The 12322-nt window shown below is 51.9% G+C and overlaps 1 protein-coding gene across 2 annotated transcripts in view; it reads right to left on the reverse strand.

Moving 5' to 3' along the window:
- NTN1 (netrin 1) overlaps positions 1-6041 on the reverse strand; it is a 195149-nt gene extending 189108 nt beyond the window's left edge. The window contains exons 1-2 of one of the 2 annotated variants that reach the window (XM_082605536.1): positions 6022-6041; positions 4183-5264 (exon numbers count right to left, since the gene is read on the reverse strand). In XM_082605536.1, coding sequence (XP_082461662.1) covers positions 4183-5200 — 1018 coding nt within the window. In that variant the 5' untranslated portion in view covers positions 5201-5264; positions 6022-6041. Of the gene's footprint in view, positions 1-4182; positions 5265-5721; positions 5964-6021 lie in introns of those variants that run through there. The other variant, XM_082605535.1, reaches the window with a different exon arrangement.
- Positions 6042-12322: the final 6281 nt, after the last annotated feature.

Here is a 12322-nt window from a genome sequence, read left to right on the forward strand (position 1 = left end):
TGAACAACTTTTATAGGCACTGGGAAACCGAGAAATTCGTGTGACTTGCCTTATTGCCGTGGTCTGGAACTGAACCCACAATATCTCTTAGGTCGGCCTGTACATGTAACTGCCGTTCATTTATCCATCCATCCGTTCTATGGGGAGGCAGCACAGAGGATGCAATAAAACCAGGCATAAAGCATCTGACTGGAGTCTTAGCTCCACCACCTACTAGCTATATGGCTTTGGGTAAACCATTTAATATCTCTCGGTTATGGTTTCCTCCTCTGTAAAATAAGGACAATAATAGGGCCTATGATTAGCATAGTCACAGTGATTAAATGACTAAATTAATCTGAGTGTTTGGCAAAAAATAAGCCCTCAAGGGTTAATCATAACTAACATTATTATTACATTATGTAATTATTATGACAATAATTACAATAATTACTAGGAGTATAAAAGCATTCACTTATCTATCCCTATGTACCAGACTGAGCAGCAAATCATTTTAGCCTTCTGATTTTGCAAGAGTCTTTATCGGGGCATTAGATTTCTCAGGGCAACGCCTCCCAAATAACCTCCCTCTCCTGCCGGGGAAGGTGATGGTAGGCCCAAGCACCAGAGCCATGTACAGCCTGAGGAACCCCTTCCCAAAGCCATGTTTAAACAATTACGAGCATTATGTTGCAGGTACCCATGACCATAGGAGGCCAGCCCAGCACGGTGCTCATCTTGCAGAGACGTCTTTTGTGTGGGTTTTGGGTTTCAGCTGGGCAACGCCAAGCCATAGAGTGAGTCGCAAAACGAGTTTTCATAAGCTCACCCTGTCACAAACCAGGCAGGGGTTCATGCTGACATCCCCACAGTAAGATTAAACAGCATGCTTCATCAGGCACTAAATACTAACACAGCTCCGACGCCAGGGGGACACTGATTAAAACTGATGTCAATAATTTATGAAACACAATATGGTCTTCAGATGCTCTTTTAAAAAAAAAGGAAGAGGGGTAAAAGGGCCTAGCAACCCAGGTGGTTTAAAACTGTTCATGCATTTTCTCTTGAATGTACACCCCCCACCACCATGCATGGATGCTTCTTTACACAATGAATATAAATGCACATGTGTATAAGAGCATGCGAACACTGCTGATACATATGGGCGGAAGAAAGTATTTAGTTATTCCACGGAGAGCTGTCGAGGCCGTAACGTTATACATAGTCTTCTCTTTCATATTGTTTTGGGTTTTTTCTTCTCCGGAAGAAGTCCAAAATTGCATTTAAAATAAAATTGGACCTTACAAAAGTTCATGTTTATTCCATAGAGAACTTAACCTTGAAACAACCCCAAAAAGAAAGCTGGACCAAAGAAAACGGATAGGACGTATGCATTTCTTAGTAAACCGAAAGCACCTCAGCCCTGTGTAGAACCATTTAGTCAAATAATAATATCCATTTTTCCCCAAGTTTTAGGACTGGGGGAGGGAGCGGGGATGAGAGGGTTAACCTAGGGAACGATGCCACTTTATTATGTCATGTCTCATTATTTTAGAAAGGCAAAGACAGTGATAATGCTTCATTTTTAATCAAAACTCATTTTGAGAATTAAAAATATACCTTGCCTTAGTTGTAAATAATCTGGGTAGCTTGACTTAATATGTCAACAGTGTGAAATTCACAAGATGGGATTATGTTGGGGAAAAAAATCTGAGCCGCTGAGAGTACAAAAGTTAGTGTTTGAAGGATTCATTAATGCTTTTTCCTAGCACAGTGCCCTGTAGTGTCTCAGAACACCTGTCAAATACTAATTCATTCACATATCTCCACTTCAGGGCCTTTTCATAAAAAGCTCGACCTTTAATTGTAAATCACTTCTAAATTGTCTTTGCTGGCTTTCTCTTTTGCGGAATGATGGAAAAATCACTAAGACTTCAATTAAGACTTTATGGGAACTTCAACCTGACATTCCCGAGGCTATATCTACGAGGTATCAGAACATCTATTCAAAAAGGAAACTATAAATAACTTTAACATCGTTGAATTGGCTTGGCTTTTATGAGATGACTGAATAATTGGCAAGATTTAAAGATACTTTAACTACCGAGAATTAAAATAACTTCAGTAAAAACCAGAAAATATTGCTAGCCGATTATTTGTCATGTAGATTATGTACTTATTAGGCCTAATTAAACTTTTTGAACAAAAAGGCTTACTAATTACGTTAGTTAATACGTTGATTGCTCAATTTGGTTTTAAAAAAAAAAAAAACCCCGGTCAATCCAATTTGTGCACAGAGTTAGTGCTTTGGTCAAAAGACAAAATCCTCGACTATAGAAATTATTTCAAGTACATGGCCATTGTTATAACAATTGCGGGTTACATAAACTGACAGGGAGAGATGGGGGTGGGTGGTATCTGAACAATACCACCCCTGCTAAGAGAAATCTTCAAGCCAGTAAAATGCTACCTTCATAGCCAGTTTATCTGCCTCAATGTATTCACTTGTGTTTTTTCCAATCAGATCGTGCTGGTGACAATGAGAAGTTATCTTTCATATGCACATACATACTAAAACTGATAGCAAAACCCTGGGAGGCCTTTTAAATGTCAATAAAAGGTTTTTACGCACAAAAGGAAGAAAAGAAAAGAGGAAAGGGGAGAAGAAAGAGAAGAAATGGGAAAAACCAACAGTTCTGAAGGAATGGAGCAGATCAAAGGAGTTTTAATCCTCCAAGACGACTAAGCCGGGGTGTAACCACTATCTCGCCACCGAATCCTGAAAAGTCTCTTCCAACAGGCAACCAGTTCCGTCCCTTAAAGGAGGGGGAAGGACAGTTAGGTCTGCAAAAGCGTACACTTGGAGTGCAAAGATGGAGGCCCTGCCACGCAACAGGAGAACAGCCCTCTTCAGACCAGGACGCCTGCCTGGGCCTCAGTGCCGACCGGGCTTCTCCAAAACATGTTTTCCATTCCAAAAGTCTACATCCACAGTCATGAGGCACAAACTATTCGACAACAACATGACACAATTAATCAGAACCAGACCTCAAAACGTGTGTTTGTGGGGACCAGCAAACTTTGTAATGTGCCTCAGAGGCCGAAGCAATTGAAGAGACTCACACCGGCTGTGTGGGGCTGGGGGGAGGGGGAGGAAACATCTATATTCCACGAAAGATGAACACCCAACAGGGCATTTACGTCTCATACTGGAAAAGCAGAGTATGGTCTTACTACCTTTCCCCTCTTTTTTTTTTTTTTTTTGTCCTCCTGGGGAGAAACTGATGCCTCAGAGTTTCTACAGCAGCAAAGTCGTATGATTCAGAAACAGAACGGATCCTTTTTTTTTTTTTTTTTTTTTAAAGCCTCATTTCCGACCCAACAGTATCCACCAGTGCTGGTTTTGTCAGATTTCTCTTTCAGGAACTGAAACCCCATGAAATCGAGAATCTGGGCCCTTAGTTAATTCGGAACTGTTTAATTTCACCGAACCCTGACTATAACAACAACAACAAAAAATCTGGTATACTTCTTTTTTGGAGCGGAATTGAATTAGCTTAAAATAATTAGTGAACTCTCTTTTGTAATCTGTAGATAGTAATTAATTTAAATCACATCATTCTTTTGCTAACACAAACACGCTGTCCAAAAGAAAAAAATGTATCTATTTTCAAACCATGAAAGACAAATGGAGGACGCAGGAGTGATAGTCGTCGTGTACCGAATTGGCCCCTAACTGCAAATCCCTTTGCCATCTCCCAAGGGATTTGTGGTCGTGGAGCTGGAACTTCCCGGGAACCGGGCCGGGGTCGCCAACAGCGCGCGCAGCTGCAGCCCTAGGGGAGGCGGGGTGGGGCGGAGGTGGACGCCAGGGTCCCGCCAAACTGAGGGGAAGGCAAAGAGTGTGTGCCTTTGGATCTGGGGTTAGGGGGACCGGTCGGCAAATTTTCGGCAAAGCCCTCTCCCCGCATCTTGGCTTCGCACAGCACAGTGAACGCAAACCCGAGTGTCCACGGCCGGCGCCACGAGCGCGAGCGGACCAGCTCTCTGCGCTCCGCGGTGCAGGATTTCCAGGTACGCGCCTCCCACCATCCCCACCACATCCACGAAGCGGGCGATCCTCGGGAACCTTCGGTTGCGAGGCCCGGGAGCAGCCGCCCGGGTCCCCGCCCGCCGCCCGCGTCCCCGCGGCGCCCCACTCACCCACGCACTCGTTGGCCTCGCGGGCTGTGGCGCGCTGCCAGGGCCGGTCGTAGTGGAAGGGCTTGCAGCGGTCGCACTCCGGGCCGGCCGTGTTGTGCCTGCAGTCGCACACCAAGCTGTCGTCGCGGTCGCGCACGCAGCGGGCCGCGTGGCCATTGCACTTGCAGCGGCCGCCCACCTGCAGGTCGGACACGGCGTAGAAGTACGAGTCGCGCGCCAGCTCTGAGTCGTCCTCGTTCTCGTCGCCGAACGTGTGCAGGCGGCTGAAGGCCACGCGGATGTCGGTGGCCGTGACCCAGTCTTGCAGCACGGGCGAGTTGTCGAAGTCGTGCGCCGAGGGCCGCCCGTCCAGCGTGCTGAAGGCGATGAGGCCGCCCGAGAGCGGGCGCATGTCGGTGTGCGAGTCGGTGCACACGGCCTCCTGCTCGTTCTGCTTGGTGATGGGCGCACGGTGCGGCCGGTTGTACATCTTGCGGCACTGAGTGGAGTAGAACTGGAAGGGCACCCACGTGCGCCCGTAGTCCATGGACTTGTAGATGGCCATGGACTCGGGCCGTGGCGAGCAGAACTGCAGGCTCACATAGGTCACCTCGAACTTCTTGCCGAGCGACAGCGTGAGCGTGACGTTGTGCGGGAACTGCAGGTAGTTCTCGGACTGCCAGCACGTCAGGTTGTGCGGGTTGTTCAGATCCGTGAGGAAGGCGGGCGGGTGCGCCTTCTTGGGGTCCGACGCGTTGCAGAGGTGGCAGGAGCGCAGCCGCTCCTCGCCGCGCTCGCTCACCACGCAGTAGCGCCCGGCGGGCCGGCCGCAGGTGCTGGACACGCGCACGTCCTTGCCGAAGGCCGCGTTGACAAAGTCCGGGATGCAGCGGCGCGGGTGGCCGTTCTCGTCCGAGCAGGGGTCGGGCTGCGCCGCCTGGCCGGCGAACATGCTGAGCCCGGGCCCGCCGCGCACCGCGCCCACCAGGCACGCCACCGCCGCCAGCGCCGCCAGCGCCTCCCACACTGCGCGCATCATGCTGCGTCCAGCCTGCCCCGGCCCCGCCGCGCCGAGGAGTCGGTCCGCCCGCCGCAGAAGGCGCCTGCGGAGAGAGGGGAGCCGCGCTCAGCCAGGCCGCCCCGCGCCCTCCACCCCCCGGCGGGGCGGCGAGCGGGGACGCGGGCGAATGCCCGGCTTCCCCCGCACCAAGCCCGCGGCCGAACGAACTCCCGCCTCGCTCCCCCGCGTCCCGGGGGGGCAGGCGAATCCGGGGGCCCCAAGCCCGCACCACCCGCGCCTCTCTTTCCCGGCCGGCGGCGAGCCGGGGCCGCGGGCCATCGCTCGGCTTCCCCGCCGCCGCCTCCACGCCGCCCGAGGGTCCGGCCCGCGCCCGTCCGCCCGTCCGCGGCCAGCCGGCCAGCACCCCAAACTCGGATGCAGGACAGCTCGTGGGCCCCCCCGAGCCCGCACGGCCCGCGCCCCCTCCTCCCGCAGCCCAGGGTCCCGTTCAGCTGTCCCAGATCGCACCCACGCCGGCGAGTCCGCGTTCGGGACTTTACCTCAGGAGAGGGCAAAAGAGAAAGAAAAGTTTGCCCGGCCCCGGCCGGGGAGCCCGCGCGCCGGACGGCGGAGAGCCTCTCGCTGGCTGCTAGCAGGAGCGCCCTGCCTCAGCGCGGGCTTGCCAGCTCCATGCCCGGCGCGGCCGCCGCTGCCCCAGCCCCGGCCCGGCCGCCGCCGCCGCCTCTCCCGCCCGAGTGACGACGCGGCCGCCCGGCTACCGGCGCTCCCGCCGCGGTGCGAGTGCCGCCCAGCCCGCGCCCGGGGCGCACACACACTCCCGCTGGCTGGCGCGCACTCACACACGCACGCACGCCCCCGAAGGCTCCGCCGCCGCCGCCGCCGCCGCCACTCGCGCAGGGAGTGGGGGGCGGAGGGGAGCGCGGGGGCGGGGGGCGGGGCCGCCGGGCGGGGCGCCGGCCAATAACGTCGGCGAGCAGCCGCCCGCTCGCTAGCAAAGTTTTAACCCCGGGAAAGAAGAAAGTTAAAGGGAAGCGGCCCGGGACCCGGAGAGAGCGAGGACACGAGCGGGTGGGAACCGGGGCGCCCGAGAAGGAGAAGCGGAGACAAAGGGAAAGCAAGGAGAGCGCCCGGGGAAACCCCGGAGAGGGGGCTGGGCCCGGCGCGCACCCCGCGGAGGGAGGAGGGGCCGGCCGCGGTCTGTCCGCGTAGCCCCGGCCCCGCGCTGCGCGGCGAGCCCCGCAGGTTTCCGCCGGCCCCACGCCCGGGGGAGCGCGCAGGCCGGGGGGAGGGGGCGATTTACTCCCTCTTGGTCCCAGGCAAACACATCTGTGTTTGTTTTCTTTGCTGCGCCGGGGTCGGGCCTTCCTCTAACCCGGCCTGATGGCCCCGGTGGCACCGCGCACAGGGCCGTGCCCCGTGGGCAGACAGCCCGGGATCGTAAGGAAGAGCCGAGGAAGATGGAGCCTCCGCTGGCTCACCCCTCCCGCCCGAAGCCCCTGGGGTCCGGAGAGAAAGAGCTGCTCCCCCGCCCCCCTCCCCCCCACACAGTTGTCACCGTGCGGTGGGCCTATCTGTCGGGAAAGCGGCCCTTTTCCTGCCCGGGGAGCTGTGGTGGGCTGGAGGGTGAAGAGGGAAAAAAGCGGGACAGCACCTGGGCACTGGCCAACGCCCCTCCCACACGGCTCTGTCAGGCTCAGGCTGGGGGCAGCCTAGCCCTCCCCAGATCCAGAGGCAGCCCTGTAGGTACTTACTGGCTCAGTGTTTAAGGGTGCTGTGGCCCATACTATCTTGTGGGAGCCCACAACAGCTTTGCAGAGTAGGTATTAAGCTTCATTTTGCAGATGAGGAAACTGAGGTCTCAGGAGGTGAAACTTGCCTAAGATCTGCCAGCTAGTAAACATCAAATTCAGGCATAGAAACTTGGCTCCTTCCTCTCCACATTTGTCAAATGGATAATCCCACCCAATTCGAGTCTCATGGGGCATCCTCGGGGCCACCCAGCTTCTCCTTGCCTCCTTCTCTGCCACCTTAACGAAAGGGGGGAGGACAGTAATAGCATCCTTTGGCCATCTTGCAGCAGCAGCCAAAGCACTTTGGGGAAAGAATACACAGGGCTGAGAGTTTGGAACTGAATTGCGGTTGTTACTTTTAGATGAGTGAGCTAGTAATAGACCTGGCTTGAAAGCCCAGAGTCCTGGTTCTGGCCCAACAGCTGACTTGCTGCATTCACTCCATTGAGTGCCTCATTTTGTCTTACTGGTATTCTCATAAACTCTGGGAATCTAAGAAGGGGCCTCAGGGCTAGTCTGGCCCAGCTCAGTCTCTTTGGACCTCGGCCTTCCCCAGCCTCCCTGAGAGACAGCCACCCAAGTTCACTGCACCCTTGGGCTGCGGTGAACTTCCAGGGATGGGAGTTCACCGCAGCTCAAAGAAAGAAATCCACTCCATTGCAGGACAGTCTGGACTCATCCCCTACCCTGGGGTAACATTTTAACTTTGCCTTCTTGTGCCATGTACCATTCTCTACACTGTTTATTTATGCCTTGCCTTGTGGCAGAGGGGGATTTCAGGTGACTTACAAGGCACTTAAAACAAGGCAAAATAACATAAATTAGAAAGTGAGGTGGAAGGAGATAAATGTTTCTTTTTTTTTTTTTTTTTAATGTTTAACCCTGTGGACTGTGAAATCCCAATGGCATACTGAAAGGCAACACAGCAGTTAAGGAGCACAGGCTTTGGAGCCAGAGCGTGACCTTGGCAAGTTTTGCATCTTTCTGTGCCTTGGTTTCCTCATTTGTAAAAGGGTGACAGCAATCTCTATCTCACTAGGTTGTGAGCATCAATGAGTTAACACATATGAATATTATAGCTTAGAATATGTGTACATAAATATTGTACTTAGATCATCTACATGGGTGTACTGTCATATAAATTTATATGTGAATGTACATAAAGCCAGGCACACAGTAAGGGGATGTAGAAATGTCAATTGGTAGTATTAAATTGCTAGCTTTTCATAGAAATTTCAAGTTATTTAAAGAAGAACATTTAATCACATGGAAAGACGTTCGTGACATATTATAAAATGAAAAAAGGAAATTACAAAACACTATGCCCCCCAAAAAACACTAGGCACAGTATACTCTCATTTTTATTTTTTTTTAAATAAGCATAAAAAGACAACATTGCTAATTGTGGGTATCTCTGGATAGTGAGATTACTGGTGATTTTTGTTTATTTTTGCTTGCCTGTTCTTGATTGTGTACAGTAAAATAAGGAGAGCTAAGAGAAGAAAATCCAAGAGGGAAGGCAAAGTAGAGATGGGAATAAAGGTAAAACAGTTCCTGGGATGCCTATTCATCTTCTGGGAGTGGGCCACAAATTTGTCCCTAAGCTTTCCCACAGCCAAAGTGAAAAGGAGACTATGTCAGTTACACAATTTCAAGTGTCCATGAGATAAAAACAGACCTATTACTCAAGAGAATTACTACTCTTGGTACTAAAATCAGACAGGAATTTCTCCTGGGGGGCCTTATAAAGAGAACACAGTGTGAGGTAACAAGCAAACATCCTCACCATCCCTGAAGCTCTCGGAGAGTTTCTGTGATGGGCCATAATGTAAGCCAATGGCATCGCAACAAAACACAAGTCAGGAAGACACCCTGACAAGGATGGGTCTGAAAGAGGTACATTGGGGTACCCCACTCACTGCCCACCCAACTTGGTCTATTTTGGAGTATCTTCAAGACTGGATTGCCCAGCGTTCTGAAGCCTTCTTCTTGCTATGTTGTTTCTGTCCCAGAGCTTTTGAGGGACCTTGTGTGGCAGCAAGTTCGAAATTATCCTCCCTGGGGTGCACCTCGCCAGCTGAGCTTAGGTCAGTGGTCTTCAGGAAGCATGTGTGTATGTGAGGTGGGGCACTTTCCACTTTTATTGTGATCACTTAGGTCTAAGCTTATCTTCCGCGGTGGATCCTGGTGGGTAGGACTGTCACCTTGCGTCGTGGAGGTCCACAACGTTCTGGGAAAACCCTCCTCCCTGCCACTTGTACAGTTGGTTCCATTCCAATTCCACACAGCTGCCGTGACCAAGGCTCTAACTCTTCACCTCTTAGAATGTTGGAAATCAGCCATCTATCATCCCTCAGTTTTCTTTCTTCTAGGTAAAATGTTCCCAGTTCTTTTTTTTTTTTTTTTTTTTGGCCACACCATGCGGCATGCGGGATCTTAGTTCCCCAACCAGGGATCGAACCCGTGCCCTCTGCAGTGGAAGCGTGGAGTCTTAACCACTGGACCACCAGAGAAGTCCCCCAGTTCTTTTTTTTTTTTTTTTTTTTTTTTTTGCAGTACGGGGGCCTCTCACTGCCGTGGCCTCTCCCGTTGCGGAACACAGGCTCCGGATGTGCAGACTCAGCGGCCATGGCTCACAGGCCCAGCCGCTCCGCGGCATTTGAGATCCTCCAGGACTGGGGCACGAACCCGCGTCCCCCGCATCGGCAGGCGGACTCTCAACCACTGCACCACCAGGGAAGCCTCCCCACCCCAGGTTCTTTTAATGAGTTCTTGCAGGACACTTTGCCAACCACTCTGCAGCCTCTCCTGACGCCTTCTAATTCATCGGTGTCCCTATAGCATACTGCCCTTTGAGGGGACAAATGCAAAAAAACAGATGTCCAAGTGTGGTGAGAGCTTCTCAAAGTGGGGGTTATAAATACACACCCCAAAAGGCGTGTCAGGCTCTGAGTTGTGGGATTCACAGTACAGACTGGTGTTTCAAAACACAACAGTGAGGCTCTTGGGTGAGAAAACACATTCCCAGGTGTTTGGGCTAGGAATGCAATCAGGAGGCGGGGCCCGCGTTCTTGGCACCAAGCCTTACGTGGGAAGCCTGAGGATCGCCTTAGGGAGACAAGAATGTGGCCGTTTCATGAAAACTTAGAAGTAGCCAGAGTAGGAGGGAGAAAAACGAGGAGACTCAGGCGTCCTAGACAACAACAGGCAAGTTCCAAGGAAGGAGGGGCGGTGAGCGGTGTTGCATGCCTTCAAGGTCAAGATAAGATCTGAACGAGTACTTTGGATTGAACTACAAGGAAGTCCTTGGTGACCTTGCCTGGTAGTGGCAGAGGAGTGGTGGGGACAGAAGCCAGACCGCCCCAGGTTATAGAGTGAACGGGAGGTGAGAAAGTGGAGATAGCAAGGGTAGACAACTTTCCAGAAGTGTGAAAACAAGTGGCAGGAAAGAGATAGGGTGATTGGAAGGTGACATGGGATTGAGGGAAGGTTGGGATTTTTTTATTGTTGTATAGAAGATAAGGCTATTTGAACATGCCTAAATGTTGATAGGAAGCCAAAGGAGGTTGAAGACAGATAAAACTAGCCTTGGTCAGGTGGTCCGAAAGCATCTCTTGTTACAAAAGAATAGGAAGTAATGCCACCTGCTGAGAGCGAGGGAGCAGATTTGGAAAGGCAGGAAGTCTTGACTGGGTCATTATGGAGAAGGGGATAATGCTTGCTGGGCAGAATTCAAAGACCTACTGCAGTTGGTGACCATCTACGAGAGAGAATGCCACCCAGCAAAGCCATGCCCCAGCAGTGCTCAGCGGCCCCTGTGTAGACCTGGAGAAAGCAGAACCGTTGGATTAATCCAGAGTTGAAGGTTTTTTCCAGGAGGTGGGACAGAGGGACAATGTGGCTGATGTGATGGACCATGGAGACAAAGCTCAAGAGATAAGGTGGTGACGACAGGCCACTGAGGGGAGAAGAAACAGAGAGGCCGGGGGCCAGAGCCCACGCTGTTCAAGACAGTAGCCAATAACCACATGTCACATGTTCCATTTCAGCTTGAATGAGTAAAAATTCAATAAAATGTAAAGCTAAGTTCCTCCGTTGCCCCTGACTTGGACAGCGCCAGTAAAGAACTTTTCCATTGGGATGTCCCTGGTGGTCCAGAGGTTAAGACTCCGTGCTTCCAATGCAGGGGGCACAGGTTCAATCCCTGGTCAGGGAACTAAGATCCCATGTTCTGTGTGGACAAAAAAAATTTTTTTAATTAAAAAAAAAGATCATTTCCCATCATCACAGAAAGTTCTGTTAGACAGAGCTGGTCTGGAGGGTCAGAAAGATAGAAGTGATGAGGTGGGAATAACTGAGGAGACCATGGTCCCAAACTGGATGCCTGCACCGAGGATTCCAGAGGTGGAACAAAGCTGAACTGTGGGTGATGACAAGACCCGCCAAGGGCAAGAGGAGGGTTTCTGCTGGGAAGCAGAGGGGGAGGTGTCTGAAGATGGGGAGGTTGACCAGATGGCCTGCCCACCAGGGATAAAAGATCCTCAGGACCAGCATCTGGGCTTGCTGACCCAGATGCTGATCTTGAAACCGAGCAGCACCCTGTGGGGCTCCTGGGCACGAGAGCCTTTCTGTTCAGCCTCCACGACCTCTGAGTTCCAAAGGGCAGGTTCAAACAGTTGCTAATCAGGGAAGGGAGGGGATGCAGAGACAAGGGGTAGCAGTCAAGAAAAAATAGTGCAGCCTTGGGACAGGTTCCTGGTTTCGCCTCAAGGGATACACATAACAATATCTTCGCTCTTTTGCAGAACTAAACCCCCAACAAATGGAAGACGCTAACTACTTGATGAAGCATTCTTCAGAGATCAGATTACCTGAGGCCAGATTAAAGGAATACAGGCCCTGCACAGAGCCTGATCCTTATCAGTAACCCCACCCTTGAACCATTGCTGTAAAAGTCCTCACCATATTCCCCCGGTTGGGACACACAGTTCTTGAAGGGCACGAACCCGCTGTGTCCCCCTTTGCCTGGCAAAGCAATAAAGCTATTCTTTTCTACTTCACCCAGAACTCTGTCTCTGAGATTCGATTCGGCACCAGGGCACAGAGGCCGAGCTTTCGGCATCAACCTCTTCAAAGAAAGAGAAGAGTGACCTCGATGGGGAGGAGATGGCATGGATGAGATGTGGATGGGGGAACAACTGTGTGGTTCTGGCCTTAAAGGAGCAGGGGTTGCCATCGTTTTCATGAAGATGGAAAGAATAATGGGGATTGAAGAGGAAAACAGCTCCCCCTGCCTGGGCACTGGGTGTGTGTGGTGTGGGTGAAGAACAGCCCCACTGAACAGCGTGAG

Source organism: Mesoplodon mirus (assembly GCF_964341445.2).
Source record: "Mesoplodon mirus genome assembly, chromosome: 18".
Classification (NCBI taxonomy): domain Eukaryota; kingdom Metazoa; phylum Chordata; class Mammalia; order Artiodactyla; family Ziphiidae; genus Mesoplodon; species Mesoplodon mirus.